General features: G+C 41.2%; 2 protein-coding genes across 2 annotated transcripts; both read left to right on the forward strand.

Moving 5' to 3' along the window:
* The first annotated feature begins 1,114 nt into the window (after positions 1 to 1,114).
* Positions 1,115 to 8,286, forward strand: LOC129339439 (vomeronasal type-2 receptor 26-like). The gene is made up of 5 exons (XM_054994019.1): positions 1,115 to 1,402; positions 2,491 to 3,348; positions 4,986 to 5,219; positions 5,940 to 6,066; positions 7,385 to 8,286. The coding sequence occupies exons 1-5, from the start codon at positions 1,115 to 1,117 to the stop codon at positions 8,284 to 8,286; spliced, it is 2,409 nt and encodes an 802-aa protein (XP_054849994.1).
* A 5,630-nt stretch (positions 8,287 to 13,916) lies between these two features.
* Positions 13,917 to 20,722, forward strand: LOC129339440 (vomeronasal type-2 receptor 26-like). Its single transcript, XM_054994020.1, has 6 exons — positions 13,917 to 14,204; positions 15,465 to 15,720; positions 15,755 to 16,323; positions 17,217 to 17,450; positions 18,163 to 18,289; positions 19,821 to 20,722. Exons 1-6 carry the CDS (start codon positions 13,917 to 13,919, stop codon positions 20,720 to 20,722), a joined length of 2,376 nt encoding a protein of 791 aa, XP_054849995.1.
* Positions 20,723 to 25,710: the final 4,988 nt, after the last annotated feature.

Consider the following 25,710-nt stretch of genomic DNA (forward strand, 5'->3'; position numbering starts at 1 on the left):
TGAGGCCACTTCTGATCACATTGCAAGTGATATCATCACATCCCCCAGCAATATCATTACATCACCGACAAGGGTTCCCCTGCTAACAGGTGAGTCTCCTACTGGTTGCCAGCCTCATGCTGGCAACCCTACATGTATTCCAGTTTGGATGATAGATGTATGGTAGGGAAGCAAGACTGCAGCTTCCTTCCCATCCTCCAGACATCCCTCCATACCTCTCCAAAATCCAAAAGGCCTTAGCGGTCCACTCGGAAGAAGGATATTTTAATAGAAGATGCATGATTGAAATTCAATGCAAATTGGCCAGAAATGCAAACCTGATATCCTGAAAAACCTTGTCCTAAATTTAATACCTACTGTATCCCTGCTTCTGAGTCTCAGGGCCAAGCTACACATGACGAATGACACTTGAACGGCAAGTGGATTGAGTGGAGGGCAAGTGAACAGGGAGAAATACACTTGCTGTTCAAGTGTCATTCGTTATGTGTAGCTTGGCCCTCAGCCATGCAATCTGTCACTGTGCCTATCTGCACTGGATTCTATGCAAGAAATGGCATGAATGGGATTCCGGTAACCTGTGAACTGGGATTGGAAAGTAACCTTTGATCAGGCCCATTCTCCTTCTGGTTTATAGGGATTTCTAATGGGGGTTCCTGGAGATTTGAGATTGGGGCCTGGGAATTGAAGGCTTTGGATAGAGCAGGGGCCTCAATGAGGTATAATGCCATGGAGTTCACCTTGCAAACCGGCTGTTTTCTCCAGGGGAACTGAACTCTGTAATCAGGAGATCAGTTGTAATTCCATGAGATCTCTATGCCTCACCCTACACCCTCCTAAGTCCATCAAAGTTAGTTGACTCAGAGCCAAGCTACAAGTGACGAATGACACTTGAATGGCAAGTGTATTTCTCCCTGTTCACTTGCCCTCCACTCAGTCCACTTGCCGTTCAAGTGTAATTTGTCACTTGTAGCTTGGCCCTCAGAAGGGGGTAACTGCTGATTTTCATTTGTGAACTTCCTGGAGTAGGTCTCTGGAGAGGTGATATGTTTGTGTGTGTGCATGTAAAACCATATGTTTGTGACAAATAATAACAATCTTTTTGGGTAGTGTAATAATGACTCAGAACTACCAGCACATCCTGGCCTTGGTTTTTGCTATAAAGGAAATAAATGAAAATCTCCAGCTCCTGCCTAACCTCACGCTGGGATTCAATATCTATGATGGCTATTTGAATGCAAGGTGGACTTACCTCGCTGCAATGCAACTTATTTCCACAAGGAACAGATTTCTCCCCAACTACAAGTGTGACATCCAAGACAAAGTCATTGCTATCATTGCGGGGCTTGACTTAGAATTGTCTCATCATATCCCAGATACATTGGGCATCTACAAGATTCCACAGGTATGATGTATGGGCGTATGATATGACAACGTTTACACTGTTCCTTTCCTTCCTGATGTGACTTGGTAGTATGGAAACAGAGAGGGATGCATTTTAGGTAATCTTCAACAATTTACTGTTTGCTTGTAAATAAAAATGTGTGGGTGTGGAAAAAATTGTACAATTCCTTCATTTTGAAAAGAATTAATTGGTTAGGTTCCTTTTGGAGGAGATAGAGCACTGCAGACTTTTTTCTTGCAGTATTTGCTTTATTTATAAACATGAAGACAGAGAACATGCAGAGGCAAATTCCCTGATTGCAACTTGATCCATGCTTTGGTCAAAGGAAGGATATAACCTCAAGAGCGGTTTAGGCTGTATTCACAGAAAAAGGTGATACAGATTTGCATATGTGCATAAAGATCATGCATGCTCTTTCGTCTACAAAGTAATGCTCTATTCATACGTCATTGATGCACTTCTTTGCATGTCAATCTCACACAGTTCTAGTAACATCTTCAGGAAGGAAGCATGTGGGTCGTTGCATGACAAGGTCCTAGAATGGGAATTTGAACTTAGGTCTCCCAGATCCCTGTCTGAATCTCTAACCAGTACATACACTGTTTTTCATGCAATGCCTGTTGTTGAATAGTAGCAAGCCTTCAGGCCTGGGTAAATCATGCAAGTTGTATGCTTCAAGTCACCCAGTGGTTGCTGAGAGGCCTGGCCCAGGGAAGTCCCTCGAAGGCCAAAATAGCCCTGGAAAGGGCTCTGCTCCTTTCCCTTTAACTGACAGAAACCAAGCCTTGAAAGTTGGAAATACTGTTGTGGTTGCCTATTAACCAGCATAATGGACCCTGAAAGAACATTTCTTTTCTTGAAGCTGCAAGCACTGTTTTTTTTAAGGGAGGGTGGGGTTAACTCTCCATTTTAATTTTTTTTTAGATTTTTCTGCAAACCTGGGGCATCTGTCTTGTCAGTTCATGGCTCTAGTCTCTTAATTTAAGTATCCACAGATGGGATTGTTAGATATATCTATTACACTGCACCAGGGATTCTCATACACATATAATAGTTTCATTTTTCTTTTTAAAAAAATCTATCTTCAGCTCTTGCATGGCTCTGCTCCAGTGATGACTGATAATACTGAAGTCCCTCCCTTCTATCAGATGGTCCCAACTGAAATTCACCAGTACATGGGGATTCTCCAATTACTTCTCCATTTCAAGTGGACATGGATTGGATACTTTGCTGTGAATGGTGGGAATCCAGAATGGTTTGTGCAAATGGTGTATCCAGTATTTTCCCAACATGGGATCTGTTTTGCTTTCACAGAATTTTTCTCCAGTTTAATTTTTAATAAGAACTGGGAAAAAATTGTGGAATGGTGGTTGGAAATATTCAATTCACTCATGGGCAACATAGCCCATGTAGTTGTCTTACACGGAGATAGTGGTTCCGTGATAGTTTTGAGATGGTTGTTGAGTTGGTTAAAAAACAAACACATCTCACAAAAGCCAAAAGGTAAAGTGTGGATTCTACCAGCCCAGATGGAGTTCAAATCTGTTTCCAGTAAAAGTATCTGGGATATACAAGCCTTGCACGGTGCTCTATCAGTTGCAATTCACTCCAATGAACTGCATGGGTTCCAAGAATTTCTGAGGAGTAGAAACCCTTCAGGTGTCAAGGAAGATGGTTTTATCAGGGACTTCTGGTCATCTGCCTTTGACTGTGCTGTTCCAGATTCTGTTGTGGGCAAGATGAATATGATGAACTGCACTGGAGAAGAGAGACTGGAGAACCTTCCCGGGCATGTCTTTGAAAGGATGACTGGCCATGGCTACAACATCTACAATGCTGTTTATGCTGTGGCCCATGCTTTACATGCCATGTATTCCTCTAACCCCCAAAGCAGAACAGCAACAGGAGGAGAGAGGACAAAGCATCAAAATCAGCAGTTGTGGCAGGTAATGGTCTCAAGACTTGAATCTAACAGCTGGTTCGTATAGTAACTGTACGGGTGTTAGTTGGCAAATTTCCTGATTCCAAGGCTAGGAATATCACCTTTCCAGGCTTTTAATGCTTTCTTCTAATCTAAGGTGAATGTTATATAGGGAAGTGTATTCCGATATTTCTGGTCCATAGATATATGAAAAATACCTAATCCATAGATATATGAAAAATACCTAATATGTATTTTTGGGATATATTCAGGAATCTGAAGTGTTATTCACGAATCTCAGAATACTGGTATCTGGCTCCCAAATATTTCCTGAAATATTTGGGAATATCTGTGGCTGGCATTTTAAGTCTCCCAGGCATGTTTTCTTCCATTTAACATGTTTCCTAGGCAAAAGAAAGGGGAATGGGAGGAGGCAGTTCTTCCAGGCATTTGGATCAGATGTTATCGGGAGGAGTAGAACTGTCTGCCCAGTCATGATGGTTTGCCATAGGTTATATTGTGCTTGCAGGCATGTTCCTTGCTTAATTTGGTATGCTTGGATTGTCTGGTTAGACATTTGTTTAGTTTGTCTTGCAACAGTGCCTCTTTGCTTAAGTTGGTTTGGCTTGGATTCTCTTGTTTGTTATTGGCTCAGTTGGGCTTCTTGATTTTGTTTGCATTTGGAGGCTCTTGGCCAGTGGTTGCTCTTGTGTGTTTGGCTATTGGCTTCTCTGGCCTGGAGAAAGCATGGCATTTTTTCTCTATGGGAAAAAATGGAGCAAGTAGGATGGCGGGGCGCATAGTTCAGGGGCCTGTAGAACTGGACACCTTGGTCAAAATCACTTGAAACTTGTGAGACTCTTTCATGAACAAGTGGCAGTAGGTTCCCTGCAATGTTGGTGTCATTTGTTTGAAAAACAACCATATCAGCTCCCATCGGGTGGGGGGATATGTGTGTGTATAAAATGCTAAGTCACAGCCAACTCAGAGCTACACTGCAGAGTTTTCAAGGCAAGAGACAAAAGGTGTTTTGCCTTTGCCTCCTTCTGCATAGCAATCTTGGCCTCCCTCTTTTCTTTTTTCCAAATTCTAAAACCAAAAAATGTATTAAAAAAATCTTATCACATTAGTGAATAATTGCACTTTCTTTTTTGCATATTGAATTTGATTTTTAATCACAAATGCAGCTTCTGTTGCACCTGTACACCCTGGCCTGACTTCCTCATCTGAGTTGGAATGAAATACATCTAATTTGCAATTGGCATGGAAACTTCTTGGGGATACATGGGAGGGGAAATCAGCAAATTTCATTTAAAACAATTACTTTAAAGCCCATTTATTTGCAAGGGTCTACAACTGACAGTCTGGCTGAGAGTCACCATGAGCTCCCAGAAAAAAAAGATTCTCCCTGAGTTCTTCTTCACTCATTCATTTAAGAGGTTGATGTATTGGGAATGGAACGCATAACCACTTGTGGACACTAACTGAAACATATTGTTCTCACCATTAGTATCAATGTGTTTTTTTATGTTTCTGTTAGTATGCTCAAACATTTTGTCAAAATAATGGGAGATGCAGTTGACTCCCGAAATAAAGGGCAGACGTTTCCAAGTCAGTGGGAAAGATTCAGTTTATCTTAAAAAAATTTCCCTTTCAATCCAGCTCCATCACTTTCTGAGACGAGTCTCATTTAACAACAGTGCTGGGGACAATATTTCTTTTGACAAAAACAGGCAATTAATAACAGGATTTGATGTTATCAATTGGGTCACATTCCCAAACCAGTCCTTTGTCAGAGTGAAAGTTGGAAGTGTGGATCTCAAGCTTCAAGATCCTTCAAACCTATCACTCACCATTAATGAGGATGCCATTATATGGCACAGCTGGTTTAACCAGGTAAGACTTGGACAAAGACATTTTCAGAAGTGTGCTAGTTCTTAATGCAATGGTGTGTGCTGAGGGCTAGTTCTTTCCTGAGAATCACTTTCTCAATTTGAATTTCTTAAAAAAAATGATATTAAATACATAAATGTACAATAATTATTAACACAAATAACAAATATCAGGACTCCCATAGCCTACAGACAAAGATTCCTGCTCTCTCTCTCTCTCTCTCTCTCTCTCTCTCTCCAGTCTCAATCCAAACACTATATGAAAATAAAGCACCAGACTTGCCTTCTGAAATAACCCCACACAGGCAAATAACACCACACAGGCATTTTAAAACAATTTTGTCCAATATTAGTAAGAACCACATTTTCTCTGAAGACTGTGATAGAAACTCTATATATTTAATGTTACCATCGTCTTCAGCGGAATGACTTTATCATCTTTATGTTACTTAACCAGCGATCATTACTTTACATTACTTATCACAATCAGAGAGCCACATAAATATCTCTGCTATGAGATGTAAATCAGTAGCGGTGGCCTTCTGAAAATATGGTCATCTTTTCTTTAGACCAACATCACACAATAAAAACTCAACAATGCTACCTATTATGCTTGCAAAAGTAGCAACATCTAATTGCTTGCTAAAAGTTCTCTCCCAAACTTTAAGGATTCCAAAGCCATTCATCCAAAGAGTAACGTTCTCTTATTTCATTAATGGTTTAGGCATGTCCCCTTTCTGTGTGCAATGACAACTGCTATCCAGGCTATAGGAAGAAAAAGAAAGAGGGGAAGCCATCCTGCTGCTATGATTGCATGCCATGTCCAGAAGGGATGGTATCTGGACAAAAAGGTAAGAGCTGAAGTGCTATCAAAGTTATTGGTGTCCGAGCCAGGGCAATATATATTTCAAAACTGGGATTCTATATATATATTTCAAAACTTGGATCTATTGCTTCAATGTCTTTTTTCTTTGATAACTGAAAAATGGTTTGCCATCCCATATGAGTAGGACTATGAAGAAGGGAAAAGAACTGGGGTAACAATATTCTGGAGCCATGGTCACCTCTGGGCCCTGTTGATCTAGACAAGCAATCTGATTAGCTTTCATATGACATTTAGGCTGGGGCTGAGTAGTAGTTTTGTGTTGGAGGGCGAGTCTCAAGGGAATCTTTTTCTAATGAACTGTGTTGGTTTTTGCCAACACAGTTATGTGCGTGCATGCGTACAGGTGAGTATAATAAGGTATTCATTTAATTAGTACACAGAACAATAAAATTGGCAGCATATCCACTACATTGAAGTTTTGGCAATATTTTAAGAGAGAAGATGTATCTTCAGGACGGGTTGAGTTTCTCTGTTTTACTGGAGTTCTCAGTCATAGCAAAAAAAGGAGCCATTTAGTGACTAGCCAGATTTTATTCCTGCAGAAGGATTCATGCCCCCTTCTAGAGCCCGGTTCTCCAGATGCAACAAGTTGTTTGGATGAAGAAATTTTGTGTAGGAGGTATGGAACAACAACAAACCTAAGTTCAAAGCACCATAAAATACAGGAAGCACATGATTAAATGCAACCATGTACAATCGCCAGTATATCAACAGTATATATTCAACAGTATATAATTGACAACATATCCAAATCTATAGATACTTAAATGCAGGGATTGGAGCCATAGAGAGACAAGCCAGATCTTTCTACACCCCAGGTTTTCAGAAAAACCTGAAACATATTTTAAAAGATGACTTCCATGAAGATATTTTCAAGTGAGTAGCCATGTTGATCTACAGCAGAACAGCAAGATTTGAGTCCAGCAGCACCTTAAAGACCAACAAGCTTTTCCGTGTATAAACTTTGAGAATCAAAGTTCCCTTTGACTCCTGAAAGTATCTGGCGAAGGGAGCAGAGTTTATACCCTGAAAGTCTTGTCAGTCTTTAAGGAGCCACTGGACCATGTGACTTGCATGACTCATCCAGGCCTCAATGCTTGCTACTGTTCAAAAGCACAGAAGCCAGTGATGTGTAGTGGTAAGCATTTCAGACTAGGGTATGGGAGAGCTGTGTTCTAATCCCCACTCTGTCATATAAGCTCACTGGGTTACCTTTGGCTAGTCATACAGTCTTAGCATAACAACATGCAAGGATTGTTGTTTAATGGGTTGTTCTTTTTCAGACATGGTTGATTGTCTTAAATGCCCAGCTGATTATTATCCAAATGAGGACAAGATTTCCTGCATCCCCAAAGTTATAACCTTCTTGTCCTATGAAGAACCTTTGGGCATAGGCCTAACCACTGGAACATTTTCATTTTCTTTGATCACAGTTCTGGTACTAGGAACATTTCTGAAACACAACAATACTCCTATAGTCAAAGCCAACAACAGGACCCTCACCTACACGCTTCTCACCTCCCTCCTTCTGTGCTTCCTTTCTACTTTATTATACATGGGTCCACCTAAAAAAGTGACTTGTTTCCTTCGCCATGTTGCCATAGGCATCGGTTTCTCAACGGCTGTTTCTTGTGTGTTGGCCAAAACCATCACTGTGGTTCTTGCATTCATGGCTACCAAGCCAGGATCTAGAATGAGCAAATGGGTGGGGAAAAGAATGGGCATTTCCATTGTTATTTTCTGCTCCTTTATTCAAGTAGGCATTTCTGCGGTATGGTTGACAATCTCTCCTCCATTCCCAGATGCTGACATGCATTCAATGACTAAAGAAATTATACTGGAATGTAATGAGGGGTCTGTGGCTATGCTGTATTGTGGCTTAGTCTACATGAGCTTTCTGGTCAATGTCAGTTTTATTGTGGCTTTCTTTGCTAGGAAGCTACCAGACAGTTTCAATGAAGCCAAGTTTATTACTTTCAGCATGTTGGTCTTTTGTTGCATTTGGTGGTCCTTTCTTCCAACCTACCTGACAACTAAAGGAAAATATACAGTGGCTGTGGAGATACTTTCTGTCTTAGCTTCCAGTGCTGGTTTCCTAGGTTGCATTTTTTTCCCCAAGTGCTATGTCATTGTGCTAAAACCAAACATGAACAGCAAGGAATGGCTCAAAAGGAAAAATCATTGAAGAAATTATTTATCAGTCCTAGTAGTTGCTTTTTACAGTCCACAAAACCTTCTAAAGTCTTTCTACTTTAAAGATATAATGGTTTTGAATTAATCAAAGGGAAACAATCTATTTACTATTCACTATCAGGTTTGTCTGGGAGGAATTCTGGATACAAATCAATGTGGGATTCTTTTTGTTGTTGTTGCATTGGTTAACATTGCATTACATTACATTACATTACATGCCTTGGTCTGGCCTCTCTCCCTATGATCCTCCCCAGCAGCTTTACTCATCTGCACATGACCTTCTGCAGGTGCCACCTGGCACAAAGGCAAAATCAAGGCCCATGCATGTGCATTCTCTGTGGATGTGCCCTCCTTATGGAATGGCCTACCTGAAGAAGTCAGGAAAGCTCCCCCTCTCCAGGCTTTCCGCAAAACTGAGTTATTCAGGAAGGCTTTTTTATTCAGATAGCAGAGCTGTACTATCAGGATGTGGTCTCAGAGGGATGCATCAATAAAGAGGGATGATAGACTTTACAGCTACTGTGTGCTATCTGTGGCTTTGGATATGATCATACTAGATAGTTCTGTGTTAAAGTTGTTTAATGTATCAGAGTTAGAATTACTTATGCTCTGTTTCTGCATTTCTCCAAGTCTATATATTAGATTTCTGTTGGTTTGAAATCCTTGCAGGTTTGAAATAGACCATATTACATTGTTTATTGAAATGTCATTGAAATTGTCCATACTAACTCACACTATGTAATCCATCTTGAGTCTCAGTAAGAAAGGTAGACTGTAAATAATGTAAGTAAATTAAAAAATACATTATTACACTCAATAATTGTCCAGCATTCCCCTACACAAAAATAACACATCTCACTTCACATTAAAGAATCACAAAAACACAATTGCTGTCAAAAACACTTTATTTCTTTAACTGCTTTAGATTACACAGTAGGAGGGCACAACAGGGCATAAAAGCAGTCTACCACACAAAAATAACACAACTCACTCCACATAAGAGAATCACCCAAACACAATTGCTGTCAAAAACGGTGATGTGAATTGTGTTATTTTGTCTAGTAGAGTGCTTTCATGCCTTTTGGTGTGCCCTCCTACTGTGTAACCTAAAGCAGTTAAAGAAATAGTGTTTTTGACAGCAATTGTATTTTGGGTGATTCTTTAATGTGAAGTAAGTTGTGTGTGTGTGTGTGTGTGTGTGTGTGTGTGTTTGTAAGATACTACTGGCATGCCCTTTGGTGTGCCCCCCTGCTGTGCAACCTAAAGCTGTTCAAGAAATAAAGTGTTTTTGACAGGAATTGTTTTTGTGATTCTTTAATGTGAAGTGAGATGTGTTATTTTTGTGTAAGATAGTGCTGGCATGCCCTTTGGTGTGCCCCCCTGCTGTGTAACCTATAGCTGTTAAAGAAATAAAGTGTTTTTGACAGGAATTGTCTTTTTGTGATTCTCTGATGTTAAGTGAGTTGTGTTATTTTTCTGTGTGGGGGACTGCTGGTGTAATGTGTCACAATGCTTTGCCTACTTGTACCTGAAAGTGAGAAAATATTTTTTTAAAAAAACTTTATTCAGTGTGTGTGTTTTATTCTTTGTTGTGCAGTTGGTTCCCATCATAGGGAACAATGGGGCTGGCTGGCCAGCCATCTCTGTAGGTGGTGGGGGAATTTGGAAGAGGGTGTCTGTGGTTCAGGTGCTCTTTCACAGGGACAAGCTCGCACTCAGGAGTGTGCCCACCATTGTGGCACCCCTGGGCTGTGCATAATTGCCCTGGGAAAGAGAGTTTAAAAGTTCCCATTACAGGGAACAATGGGGGACAGCTGGCCAGCCTGCTCCTGGGGTAGTGGCTGGTGTGGGAATGTTGGGGAGGGTGTCTTTGGGTCACTGTGGGGCTGTGGGAGGGTGGATTTAAAAGGGGGACTGTGGAGCCTCAGGCGAGGACACCCAGTAGCTGGGGGATCGGGCTGCCCCTGTGCGAATGTCGCGTCCTCCCCCCTTGCTGGGAATACCAGCGAGTTCCACTTTGGCCTGGTGGGTGGGCACATGGGGGGTGCTGCTGGTGAGTGGCCAGACCCCCCGTCCCCTAAAGGGGAGGAGGCTCATCGCTGCCTCTCCATGCCCGCCAGGCTCAGCGGCCGCCAGCCTCAACCATGTTCCTGCCCTCACTGGGAATACCAAGGCTCTCCACTTTGGCCTGGCAGGCGGGTACATGGGGGGTGCTACCAGTGAGCGGTCAGACCCCCCGCCTCCTCCCCCTGCCCACTAGGCCCGGCAGCTGCCGGCATCACCCACCGTTCCTGTATCACTGGGAACACTGGTGCGCTCCACTTTGACCTCCATGAACCACGAACCAGTTTGGCAACGGGAGATGTTCGTTGCAGTTCGCTAATTCGGGATCGTCGTCTGCACCGAACCACAATCCGCTGGTTCATTAATTTTTTTTGGTTCGTGCCCATGTCTAGTCATGAGTCACCCCCGTTCCACTGGGGAGATCTTCAGATGATGAGGGGTCCCTCTTGGGCCCTGAGATTTCTGAGGCACAGGCCTCTCTGAATGTTCTACAGGCAGACCCTGGGATACTTTCCCAGCAACCAGGTGTGGACTGTGGACTGTGTCCCCAGAGAATCCATAGACCAGAAACCACCTGAGGATCCCACCACTCACCTGGCCATCAGGAAGTGGGAAATGGGAAGGTGGGGGAATGGCACTCCTGGGGCGGCAAGACAACGTTACTCCTGGAAGTGATGTCATTGCACTGCCCCAATCAGATCCTGATCCTAATCAGAAGAGAAGATTTCAGTAGAATAGCAGCAATATCATAGAAAGTACATAGCATTGAACCGAGTCTCCTGTAATTACTAAAAGGGCTATAATTTATCTTGCCAGTTGCTAGATCCCTTGTGGAGCTCCAACATCCAATAACAAAAGTGATACAAAAATATGGTGAATGAAGGTATAAAGATAACCTCTCCCAGTGCAGAACAAAGGTAGGGAAGAAGCATAGGCAAGGATATCAATTTGATTTCTGACACTTTATGCATTATGTTCCTGCCTCCAGCATTTCAGCAAATCAGGACACTGAAATCCCAGATACTTTAATGAGGGTGTTATAGATGCAAGTAAGAGTCAGAGTGGGGTTGCCAACTCCAGATTAAGAAATTCCTGGAGATTAGAGGGTGGAGCCTGGGGTAAAGTTCTATAGAGCTCACCCACCAAAGGAACCATTTTCTCCAAGGGAACTGAAGAATATTGTCTGGAGATCAGTTTTAATTCTGGGAGATCTCCAACTCACTCCGGGAGGTTGGCGAACCTGTCAGAGAGAGAATTTGTTCTCAGTATGGTGACCTTCGTGGTAGTGGTTATACTGCTCCTGCCTCACATGGTGACTGAGGCTCATGGTATTAAATGTGAGGTCTGGCACCCACTTCCTATTTCTCACAAATATTACCAACCAGGAGATCTCATTATTGGAGGCATTCTTTTTCAGATGTTGGTTCTTACAACTCCACAGCCCTTCGAAAGACAACCTGCTGGAATACTATCTGAAGATAGAATGTAAGGATTGCTTCCCCCCCCCCCTTCTATAGGTTAGCCTCACCAGTAGACCAATTATATGGCTGGGCTTGGGATGCAGCAATTCAGGTAATGGTTTTCCCCACTAGAATGGAAGTTATATCGCCAGGATTTAAGACTCATTCTAGTCCTGAAACTCTATTCCCTTCTGCTAGGATGCTTCTCAAAGGGGCCAGATGCAATTGAATTGTGCTTGAAATGCCTTACAGGAATGTAAGAGGTAAATCTTTCACAGAGGTCTCATGGATTTGGCTAGTCTGATAAACTGAGTGCTAGGATTTACACCCTCAAAATATTGGTTTAACTTCATGAAAGAAACTCTTTTGCCCTATAGAAAAAGCTACTTGGAGTAGTTTGATTATTTGATTTCCTTTTCTGTCTTGAAGATTTAGTTACACTTCTTTTCTCTTACTTTCCCTGCTTTTTCCCCATTGAATTCTCATTGATATCAAACTTTTCAAGGCATCAACCACTTCATTTTATTTTACACCTGATGATGTGACTAGAGTTGCCACTTGATGAGGCCGCTGGCAGGAAACCTGCCCCCACTGGCCCTTCCTGCCATCAATTAGCTGAATGATAGGAAAAAAGTGTGTGTGTGTATGTGTGTGTGTTGGGGGGGGGGGGTGATCACCAGTGTACTGAGGCAATGACAGCTTCTGGTATGACTAGAAGTTATATCAGCATGTCGATCATGATGTCATAGCATTCAGTGGAAAAACTATGCTTAAACCAGAGAGTTTTGGCCAAATGCTATAATATTTCTGGCAATGTGGTGATGTCACTTCTGGTCACATTGGTAGTCACATCATCATGTCCCCAACAATATCATTACATAGCCAGGGTCCCCCCAGGTGAATCTCCTGCTATTTGCCAACTTCAGGCGGGCAACCCTAGATGCGTCCCAGTTTGCATGATCTGTGTGTGATAGGGAAGCAAGATGACACCTTCCTTCTCCAGGCATCCTTGAACATCTGTCCAGAATGCAAAAGGCCCTAGAGGTCTACTCAGAAGTATAATATTTGAATAGAATGTGCATGATTGAAATCCAATGCAAATTGGCTTGAATTACAGATCTGATATCCTGAAAGCCTTGGCTCTAAATTTAACATCAACTGTTGCCCCACTTCTGTGTCCCAACCATGCAATCTGATCCTACCAACACTGGATTCTATGCAAGAAGTGGCATGAAAGGGTGCCAGGTAACCTCTAAAGAGAGACAGGGAAGTATTCTTTGATCACACCCACTCTTCTGATGACCTTGTAAACTTATACCATAGGTCTTTCTAATGGGGGTGCGCTAGAAAAATGGGTACACACAACTGAAAGACATACCTTATTAAGACGGAAGATTTGCAGTACAATCTTAGGCAGAGTTACATCCCTCTAGGGTTGCCGACTCTGGGTTGGGAAATTCCTGGAGATTTGAGGGTGGAGCCTGGAGACGGTTGAGTTTGGGTAGGGCAGGGATCTCAGAGAGGTATAATGCCATCAAGTACACCCTCCAAAGGAGCTATTTTCCCCAGGCGAACTGATCTCTGTCGTCTGGAGATCAGTTATAATTCTGGGAGATTTCTAGCCACCACCTGGGGGTTGACAGCTCTACACCCTCCTAAGTCTATCAAAGTCAATAGGCTGGAAAGGGAGTATTGCATATGATGGCTCTGCTGGTATCACATTCTGAAGACTCCTCTAGCTGTCTCTGTTCAAACAGGTCAGCACATTTGCATGCACATCATGCTGAACAAGGCTGGCATCATGCTGAAATATTGTGTTATAGTAATTAAAAGGATTCATGTTTTATATGAGACGATTTTTATTTGTGAACTTCCTGGAGCAGATCTCTGGAGTATGTGTCTCTGTGTGTCTGTACATGTGCACACACACACACACACACACACACACACACACACACACACACACACACACACACACACACACACACACACACACACACACTCTAGAGACCTGCTCCAGGAAGCTCACAAATAAAATATATAATCTCTCTATATAATATATAATATGTTTGTAACAATCTTTTTTGGTAGTGTAATAATGACTCAGAACTACCAGCACATCCTGGCCTTGGTTTTTGCTATAAAGGAAATAAATGAAAATCTCCAGCTCCTACCTAACCTCACACTGGGATTCAATATCTATGATGGCTATTTGAATGCAAGGTGGTCTTACCTCGCTGCAATGCAACTTATTTCCACAAGGAACAGATTTCTCCCCAACTACAAGTGTGACATCCAAGACAAAGTCATTGCTATCATTGTGGGGCTTGACTTAGAATTCTCTCATCATATCCCAAATGTTTTGGGCATCTACAAGATTCCACAGGTATGATATATTTGTGACGTGACAGCATTTACACTGTCCCTTTCCTTCCCAGTTTTGACTTTGTAGTATGGAAACAGAGAGGGAAACATTTCATGTAATCTTCAACAATTTCCTGTTAATAGTTTGCTTGTAAATAAAAATGTGTTTGTGAGAAAGAATTTGTATAACGCTTTCATTTTCGGAAGCATTACCTGGTTCGGTTCTCTTTGGAGGAGATAGAACATTTGACATTTTTTCCTTGCAGTATTTGTTTTATTTACAAACATGCAGATAGATCACATGCAGAGACACATTTTTAGGTTGCAACTTGATCCATCCTGGTATCCATTGGTTTAAGGAAGGAGATAATCTCTAGAGGGATTCAAGCTGTATTTACAGAAACAGGTGACAGATTTTCATATGTGCATACACGTCATGAAGTGCTTGTTGTTTCCTTTACATAACAACCGTCAATTCATACATTATTGAAGCAGTGAGAGAACCACTTCTTCACAGGTGGATCTAACACCATTCCAGTAACATCTTCAGGAAGGACCATGTAGGTTGTTGTATGACAAGGTCCCAGAATGGGAATTTGAACCTCCCAGGTTGTAGTCTGAATCTAACAACCACACACACTGTCTTTCATGCAATGCCTGCTGTTGAATACTAGCAATCCACCAGGTCTGGGTAAGTCATGTAAGTTTTATGGTCAAAGTTGGTCATTGAGGAATCCTTCCTCAATGGCCAAAACAGATAGAAACTAATTCTTGAAAGCTGGAAATACTGTTGTAGTTGCCTAGTAACCCCCACTATGGCCAGTGAGATCTCAGAGGGCAATATTTTCTTGAATCTACAAGCACTGCTTCTTTACGTGGAGGTTAACCCTCCATTTTTAAAAAAGATTTTCCTGAAAACTTGGGGCATCTTTCTTATCTGTTCATGGCTCTAATCTCTGGATTTAAGAATCCACAGATGGGGGCATGTTAAAAATTAGATATATTGATAACACTGAACCAACCACCACATACCCATATAATAGTTTGGTGTAGTGGTTAAGAGAGGCAGGACTCTAATCTGGAGAACCATGTTTGATTCCCCACTCCTCCACTTGAAGCCAGTTCTCCCCCACCTGACAGGGTGATTGTCATGAGGATAATAATAACAGAATTTGTAAACAGCTCTGAGTGTGGCATTAAGTTGCAATGAAGGGCAGTATATAAATCATATGTTGTTATTATTAATATTATTGTTTTTTTTCTTTTCAAAATCTCTCTTTAGCTGTTGTATGGCTCTGCTCCAGTGATGACTGATAATACTCAAGTCCCTCCCTTCTATCAGATGCTCCCAGCTGAAACTCACCAGTATATGGGGATTCTCCAATTACTTCTTCATTTCAAGTGGACATGGATTGGATACTTTGCTGTGGTTGGTGGGAATACAGAATGGTTTGTGCAGACGGTGTATCCAGTATTTTCCCAAAATGGCATCTGTTTTGCTTTCATAGAATCCTGTTCCAGTTTAGATTTTGTTAAGAACTGGAAAAAAAATTGAGAAATGGTGGTTGGATTTGTATGATTCACTTATGGACAACATAGCCAATGTAGTTATTTTATATGGAGATAGTGGTTCCATGATAGTTTTGAGATGGTTGTTGAGTGGGTTAAAAAACAAACACATCTCACAAAAGCCAAAAGGTAAAGTGTGGATTCTGACAGCCCAGATGGAGTTCGAATCTGTTTCCAGTAAAAGGATCTGGGATATACAAGCCTTGCACGGTGCTCTGTCAGTTGCAATTCACTCCAATGAACTGCATGGGTTCCAAGAATTTCTGAGGAGTAGAAACCCTTCAGGTGTCAAGGAAGATGGTTTTATTAGGGACTTCTGGTCATCTGCATTTGACTGTGCTGTTCCAGATTCTGTTGTGGGCAAGATGAACATGACAAACTGCACTGGAGAAGAGAGACTGGAGAACCTTCCTGGGCATGTCTTTGAAAGGATGACTGGCCATGGATACAACATCTACAATGCTGTTTATGCTGTGGCCCATGCTTTACATGCCATGTATTCCTCTAACCCCCAAAGCAGAACAGCAACAGGAGGAGAGAGGACAAAGCATCAAAATCAGCAGTTGTGGCAGGTAATGGCCTCAAGATTTTAACTTGACAGCTAGTTCATATATTAACTGAGCAGATGTTAGTTGTCAAATTTCCTGATTCTCATCCCAGGAATGTTACCTTTCCAGGCTCTTAGTGTTTCATTCAAATCCAAGGTGAATATATATAGAGATATGTGTGTGTAAAGTGCTGTCAAGTTTCAGCCAACTAATGTGACACTGCAGGGTGTTCAAGGCAAGAGACAAATGGGCAGTTTGCTGTTGTCTGCCTCTGCGTAGCACCTGTGGCCTCTGAAAAGAAAACTCTACTTATGGTTTTTTAAAAATAATCTTATCACATCTTGGAAAATTGCAATTTGCTTTTTACATATTGATTTTGATGCTTAATCATAAATGCACCCATGCACCCTGGCCTGACTTCCTCATCTGAGTTGAAATGTATTTAATTTATAACTGGCATTTCTTGGGGAAACATGTGTGGCAAATCCATTTAAAACAATTATTTAATGCCCATTTCTTTGCAAGGATCTACAGCTGGCAGGTTGGCTTTATGCCATCATGGGATTCCAGAAAAAATTATTCTCTCTGGGTTCTCCTTTACCCATTTAAGAGGCAGCAAGAAGTGGATGTGTTGGGAATGGAATACATCACCACTCATGGGCACTTGCTGACATATTGTTCTTGCCATCAGTATCTGTGTGTTTTGTATGGTTCTGCCAGCATGCTCAAACCTTTCGTCAAAAATAATGGGGAGATTTAGTTGACTCCTGAAATAACTGTAAAAGAAACAAATCATATGAGAGAAGTTTGGGATTCATTCAGGTCCAAAATAAGCATGACATCTGCAAAGGGCAGATGTTTCTAAATCAGTGGGAAAGATTCTGTTTACCTTTTAAAAAAATGTCCTTTCAATCCAGCTCCATCATTTTCTGAGACGAGTCTCATTTAACAACAGTGCTGGGGACAATATTTCTTTTGACCAAAACAGGCAATTAATAACAGGATTTGACGTTATCAATTGGGTCACGTTCCCAAACCAGTCCTTTGTCAGAGTGAAAGTTGGAAGTGTGGATCTCAAGCTTCAAGATCCTTCAAACCTATCACTCATCATTAATGAGGATGCCATTATATGGCACAGCTGGTTTACCCAGGTAAGACTTGGACAAAGACAATTTCAGAAGTGTGCTAGTTCTTAATGCAATGGTGTGTGCTGAGGGTTAGTTCTTGCCTGTGGAATAACTTTCTCACTTTGAACTGCTTTAAAAATATTAAATACAAAAGTATACAACACAATACAACACATAAGCTAACACAAATAACAAAGCACTATTGTCAGGACAACCAAGTCACTATAGGCCTACAGACAAAGTTTCCTGCTGGTCTCTTTCTCTCTCTCTCTCCAGTCCCATCCCAAATACCATATATCATATGAAAACAAACCACCAGATTTGCCTATATAAACTTATAAAGTAAACATCACAGAGCCATTTTATAATGATTTTCTCCAATATTAGTAATATTTCCTCTGAAGACTGACCAATCACTTACTCTATATATTTAATGTTACCGTCCTCTCTAGTGTAATGAGTTTTATCATCTTTATGTTTCTTAACCCATGATCATTACTTTATGTTACTTTTCATAGTCATAGAGCCACATAAATATCTCTGCTGTGGCCTTCTGAAGATATGGTAATCTTTGCTTCAATCCTTCATCACAGAATAAAGGCCCAACAATGCTACTTATTATGCTTGAGAATGTGGCAAGATCTGATTGTTTGCCAAAAAGTTCTCTCCCAAACTTTAAGGATTCCAAAGCCATTCATCTGAAGAGTAACATTCTCCTCTTTCTATGCTGGATTAGGCATGGCCCCTTTCTGTGTGCAATGACAACTGCTATCCGGGCTATAGGAAGAAAAAGAAAGAGGGGAAGCCATTCTGCTGCTATGATTGCATACCATGTCTACAAGGGATGGTATCTGGCCAAAAAGGTGAGCGCTGTAGTACTATCAAATTTATTGGGATGTGATCCAGAGAAACACGTATGTCAAAACCAGTGTTCATATGGAGATTCTTGGATCTATTGCTTCAATGTATTTTTTCTTTGATTGCTGAAATGTGGTTTGCCATCCCATAAGAGTAGGACTATCAAGAAGGGGAAAGGACTAGGGGAACAATATTCTGGAGCCATGGTCACTCAAGGAGCTTGTTGATCTAGGCAAGCAATGTGATTAGCTGTTAAGTGACATTTGGGCTGGGAGGTGAGTGTTTTGGGGAGGGGGGAGCTCAAGGGAATCTTTTTCTGATGACCTGCCAGTCCTGCTGAGGAGTGTTTATGTCCATGCATGCCTACAAATGAGTATAATGAGTTCATTTAACTAGTACACTATTCATTTAATTAGTACAATAAAAATGGCAGCATATCCACTACACTGACATTTTGGTATCATTTTAAGCTAGAAGACATCTTCAGGAAGGATTGAGTTTTTCTTTTTTACTAAAGTTCTCTGTCATAGGATTGAATAAGCCATTTTAGTGACTAGCCAGATTTTATCCCAGCATAAGTTTTCATGCCCTCTTTGAGAGCTCAGTTCTCCAGATGCATCAAGGGGATTATTCGGATGTAGAAAGTTTGTGTAGTTCAAGGCACCATAAAATGCAGGAAGCACATGACTAAATGCAACCATGTACAATCATCAGTATATCTGATTCTCAACAGTATATCTAATTGGCAACATAGCGAAAACTGTGGATATTTAAATCCAGAGATTGGAGCTATACAGAGACAAGTCAGATCTTTCTGCACCCCAGGCGTAGAAGATGAAGATATTTCCAGGCATGTAGCCATGTTGGTCTGGGGCAAAAGAGCAAGATCTGAGTCCAGTGACACCTTAAAGACCAACAAAAGATTTTCAGTGTATAAACTTTTGAGAATCAAAGTTCATTTGACTCCTGGCAAATGGAGTCAAATGGAGTATCTGGCAAAGGGAGTGCTGCTGACTCTCAAAAGGTTATACTCTGCAAATCATTTTGGTCTTTAAGGAGCCACTGGACTCAAATCTTAGTATTATAAAATGGGGATACCCTCTCCCACAAAATAATACAAGCTGCAACTGTAACTTTAAGGAACCAACGACCTCTATGATCATTGCTAGGCAACCACACACTATTGCTAGCCTTAAAGCCTTGGTTTCTGACAGTGAATGGCAGGCTAAAGGGCAGAGCCCTCTCTAGGGCTGTTTTGGCCTTTCAAGGAGGACTCATTATGGCTAGGACTATCAGCAACTACCAGGTGACTTGGTACCATGTGACTTGCATGACTCATCCAGGCCTGGCTGCTTGCTACTGTTCAAAAGCAGCCACCACACAAAAGCCAGTGATGTGTAGTGGTAAGCATTTCAGACTAGGGTATGGGAGAGCCGTGTTCTAATCCCCACTCTGCCATATAAGCTCACGGGGTTATCTTTGGCCAGTCACATCGTCTTAGCTCAATGTGCCTCACAAAGGTGTTTTTTTTTCCAGACATGATTGACTGTTTTAAATGCCAAGATGATTATTATCCAAATAAGGAACAGACTTTATGTTTCCCCAAAATGATAACCTTCTTGTCCTATGAAGAACCTTTGGGCATTGGTCTAACCACTGGAACATTTTCATTTTCTTTGATCACGGTTCTGGTACTAGGCATATTTTTGAAACACAATGATACTCCTGTAGTCAAAGCCAATAACAGGACCCTCACCTACACACTTCTCATCTCCCTCCTGCTGTGCTTCCTTTCTACTTTATTATACATGGGTCCACCTAAAAATGTGACTTGTCTCCTTCGCCATGTTGCCATAGACATCGGTTTCTCAACGGCTGTTTCTTGTGTGTTGGGCAAAACCATCACTGTGGTTCTTGCATTCATGGCTACCAAGCCAGGATCTAGAATGAAGAAATGGGTGGGGAAAAGAATGGGCATTTCCATTGTTATTGTCTTCTCCTTTATCGGAATAGGCATGTGTGCAGTGCGACTGACAATCTCTCCTCCATTCCCAGATGCTGACATACATTCAATGACTGAAGAAATTATATTGGAATGTAATGAGGGGTCTATGGCTAGGCTGTATTGTGGCTTAGTCTACATGGGCTTCCTGGTCATTGTCAGTTTTATTGTGGCTTTCCTCGCTAGGAAGTTACCAGACAGTTTCAATGAAGCCAAGTTTATCACTTTCAGCATGTTGGTGTTTTGCTGGGTTTGGTTGTCCTTTATACCAGTCTCCCTGAGCACCAAAAGGAAATACACAGTGGCTGTGCAGATGTTTTCTGTCTTAGCTTCCAGTGCTAGTTTGCTGGGTTGCATTTTTTTCCCAAAGTGCTACATTATAGTGCTAAAACCTAACATGAACAGCAAGGAATGGCTCAAAAGGAAAAATCATTGAAGAAGTTATTTATCATTCCCAGTAGTTGCCTTATGCAATATAAGAATGCTTCCAAAATCTTTCTACTTTAAAAATAAAATGGTTTTCAATTAATTAAAATGAAATAATCATGGAAGAGTGCAATCTGTTTGTTATTAGGTTTGTTTGGGAGGATTTTTGGATACAAATCATAGTGGGGTTCTATTTTCTGCATTGGTTTTCATTATATATTGTATTGTATTGATTTGTATTAGATTAGATTAGATTAGATTAGATTAGATTAGATTAGATTAGATTAGATTAGATTAGATTAGATTAGATGCCTTCATCTCCCTATGCCTCTCTCCCTATGTTCCTCTATGACAGCTTTGCTTATCAGAACAGGGCCTTCTGCAGGTGTCACCTGGCAAATGGGCAAAATCAAGGCCCATACATGTGCATTCTCTGTGGTTGTGCCCACCTTATGGAATGGCCCACCTGAAGAGGTCAAGAAAGCTCCCATTCTCCAGACTTTCTGCAAATGATGCAAAACTGAACTAACGAAGAGGGCTTTTTTATTCAGATAGGAGAGCTGTACTATAAGGACATGGTCTCAGAGAGATGCATTATTAAAGACATAGGGACGAGAGATTTTACTGCTACTGTGTGCTATCTGTTGTTTTGGGTACAATCATACCAGATAGCTCTATGTTTAATATTGTTTAATGTATCAAAGTTAGAATTGTTTATGTTGTGTTTCAGTATTTCTCCAACTCTGTATTAGATTTCTGCTGGTTTGAAACCTTTGCAGGCTTGCATTTATAGACCCTATTACTTTGTTTATTGAAATTACACTGTATAATCCTCCTTGAGTCTCAGTGAGAAAGGTGAAGTATAAATAAGTAAATAGATAGATGATAGATAGATAATATATTAATTATTACATTGTCATTGTTTTTGCTATATTCTTGTTTGTTTCCACGTGTGGTTATATTCTGAGCAATAAATGGGCCAGGAGAGGAAAATGCAAATGGTCCTTTCTCTCAGATCCTTTGCATTTTTCTGGGAGACAGGATTTTTTTAAAGAGCACAATTTATTCATTCATTTATTTGCTACCTTTATACTCCACTTTTCTCACAATGGGAGAGAAAGTGACTTGCCTCATTCTCTCTCTTTCATTTTTGTCCTTGCAACAACCCTCTGATGCAGGTTCTCATTCTAGCCTAGGCATAGAAATGAAAATGAGATATAGATCGGAGTTAGTCATTGAGGATGAAGCCATCAGTGTCTGCTGGTCATAATAATAATAATAATAATAACATTCGATTTATATACTGCCCTTCAGGACAACTTAATGCCCACTCAGAACAGTTTACAAAGTATGTCATTATTATCCCCACAACAATAATCACCCTGTGAGGTGGATGGGGCTGAGAGAGCTCCGCGAGAGCTGTGACTGACCCAAGGTCACCCAGCTGGCTTCAAGTGGAGGAGCAGGGAATCAAACCCGGCTCTCCAGATTAGAGTCCTGCACTCTTAACCACTGCACCAAACTTTCCTCTGCTAGAGAGATCATAACTGCTAGAGAGATCATCCCTGTTCAGTAGTAATATTTCACAGAATACCAATTGATGAGGGGCGGGGGGCAGCAGCAGAGACGGGGTTTGGCCTCTATTCCTTTTCTTGCTACGGAAAACAAGATGTGAGATTATATTTCTTAAAATTTTTTTTGTTTGCAAATATTTCTTTCCATATTTGTCACAAAGTAAAATAAAATAAGAATCTCCAGTATTCAAAGTTTGGCTGGAACCAACCCAGTGTGTCTAATTTGAGCCACAGACGGAAACAGTGAGGGAGTTTTCATATGTGATGCCCAGCTGCCTTTGAGAACCTCTGGTGCTTCTGACGTGATTGTTCTGTACGGGTCGAGGGGGTAGGAGTGGAGGAAGAAGCAAAAGTGAGGCATTTTTATGTGAATGAGTATTCTGCCCCTTCAAAGCAGAAAAAAGCCTCATACATAAGAGTGTCATCAGACTTCTCACACTTCGGTTGAGAGCTGGTGGACAGGGGGAGCTAAGAAGTTGCTAGAATATTAGTTCTTGGCTTCTCTACCATTCATCCATGATGCAGAGCTCCCTCATCACATTTTTGCATTCCTTTGAGCAAGCCAGGAGCACATTTGGTGAGGCTGCTGACTGCTGGAATGGGAGCAGTATATGAGGATTGGCCAACACATACGAAGAAAGCATATTAAGATGACCAGGTGTCATATGGACCATTTTCACAAATATGGTTTTACGTACAATTTGCAGCATGTGTGATATTATATATTTGCTGGCAGAATTTTAGGAATTGTTGTTGAATAGAGATGAGTTGTTGGTTGTAACTGGCTTTATGTTTTCCTGTTTTTTTTTTTAAATGTAAGTGCCTTACTTTTTTACACTTAACTGTTAGCTTCCTTGAGCCTCTTTGGAAGGATAGGATTCATTTTTTCCACCCAAATATGTAAGTCCCACAGAATAGCTCAGGCAACCAACAGCTGTAGTAATTTAGAACCAGAGCATTCTCCCCAGGCCAGCGGAAGAGTGAAATTATTGGCAGAAAGTGGAAAAGCTGAACCCCACCCCCACACACTAAGGATAATTCTGATGCATGAAAACTTTTCCAGTTGGATCAAGTCCCTTTATAACCATATCTGCTGATGTTGAGTTCCTTCCTTTCCTGCCTTCTTATTCCTTCTACTGCACATGGAATTAAGCCAAACAAGAAGACAACAGGATAAGTCACACAAGAAGGTTTTCATCTTGTTTCTGAGTGTCAGAGTTAATTTTTGCAAATGTTTTCAACTAGGCTTTGGGTAGGGTTGTCAATCCTGGGTTGGAAAGAAAATCTTTGGAATTTTTTTTTTGGGGGGGGGGGTGACACTGGGGTGGGCAGGGATGGACCTCAGCATGGTATAATGTCATAGAGCCCACCTTCCAAAACAGTCATTTTCTCCAGGGGAACTAATCTTCAGTCCCTGCCTGAAGGTTGGAAACCCTACCTTTGAGACATATATTCATTTGTAAATTTCCAGCTACACATCTTTCCCTGCTGTGAATGCACCCCTTTATCATTTTTACCTATTTATTGATGGCCTTCTAAAAAGAAATAGAAAATACAAGTCATCCTAACAATGATTTAGGAACAATAAATGAGGGGAAACTCAGCCTTTTGTGTCACCATTCTGACAGAGGAATAAGCAAAAATGTTGCTGTAACCAGTCTAGCTTTCACACACTCTAAACTGCTGATAGCATTGTACAGTGTCCCAAGGGAGGGGCATGACCTCAATTTTCTTAATGTTTTTATTCAGGGAAATTGTTCAAGGGAATGTTTTTAAAAAGTTACAGAGAATCTGAAATAAAAGGATCCCTCAGTGTGTCTGTCTGTCTGCCTATCCATCTATCTACCTGAACATTTCTGTTTGGCACATTCTGCAGACTGATGGAAAAGTGGGAGCCTCCCTGATCTCCTCAGGCCATTCCACAACATGGGGGCCACTACAGAGAATACATGTGAATAGGCAGTAGCCCATCTTATCCATTTGCAGAGTGGCACTCTCAGAAGATTTTGCTCCTATGAGCAAACCTGTTGCAGACATATGTAGCAAGAGAGACAGGTATGTGTTCATTAAGGGCTTTGTAGGGGATAACCACAATCTTGAATCGCACCTGGTAACTGGTAATCAATCAAGTGTCTGCAGTATGTGTATGACATGCATGTTCCACTTAGCACCTGATAATAATTAATTTGCAACATTCTGTGCCAACTGGTGTTTTGAATTGACTTCAAAGGCGAACTCATTATAATAGTCTAGCCTGAAGGTAATCATAGCATAGATCCATGTGGCTGGATCAGCCAAGTCAAGGTGTGTGTGGGGTCATCTTCCAGGCTAAATGAAACTGGAACAAGGACCTTTTACCAGCTGCATGAACTTGCTTCTTCAGCAATAATACTGTTTCCAGCATACCCCCTAAGCATTCAACTGAGTAAGCAAGTGTCAGCTAAATCCCCTCAAAAATGTGAAGCACAATATATTTTATTTTATTTGTCTTGCTTTTCCACAGAAATATGGTCCCTATGGCAGCGGACATCAAATCATTAAAATGTTCAATATTTAGCATTTAAAGTAGTGAATATATAACATATTAAACAATTCAATAAAAATATAAAGACACAAACACTTATAAAAATACAACCAGAGCAGAGTCAGTATCAAAGTCCTTCAGGACCTTGGCTTTCTCAACCAACATTACCTCCATATTGTCAGAGTTCTGTTCCAGCTTGTTCACCCTTAGCCATGTAACCACAGCAGCAAGGCACTCGTCAAGGATTTCTGCAGCATCCCTAGCTGATTTGGATTGGCTACCAGTGAGAAGCAGGGAGTAGAAACAGGGGGAGAATGGTATCTCATGATGCTTCTATGTCATTTCTGGCCACAAAACCTGGAAGTGATATCACCACTTCACTAGATACTCTAGGAATCACTCCGATCTTCATGTTTTTTACCATAGAGATCAGAAGGGTTTCGACAGTGTCACATGACATAGTAACATTACTTCCAGTTTTTTGGTCAGAAATAACATCAAAGTGTTGCTTTGGGCCATTTCCCCCACTATTTTTCTTCTACTCCAATGAGTGCTGGTGGGTGATGGGGAATACTGGTGGTGCTTCCCCTACATGCCTCAGGAAAATAGTAACCCTAATGAAATTGCTGCATAAGAACAAATGTTCATGGTTTGGGGGAAAGGAAGGACAAGTTTCCCTCAAACAGCTATACTCATTTGGCCAGGAGGAACTTGAATATTATGTGCAACTGTTCATGGATTCTGAGTCACAGTGGAGTCACTGAGATAGTAAGCAGGACAACAGGCCTAACTCTACCAGATGTTGGTTGTAGCCTTTGCCCTCACTGAAGAACAGGTTAAAATTTAAAAGATTTAATAGACATAATAGATCTTTTCTCTGGCCTTTAATTTACCTAAGGA

Source organism: Eublepharis macularius, chromosome 12, assembly GCF_028583425.1.
Source record: "Eublepharis macularius isolate TG4126 chromosome 12, MPM_Emac_v1.0, whole genome shotgun sequence".
Classification (NCBI taxonomy): Eukaryota; Metazoa; Chordata; class Lepidosauria; order Squamata; family Eublepharidae; genus Eublepharis; species Eublepharis macularius.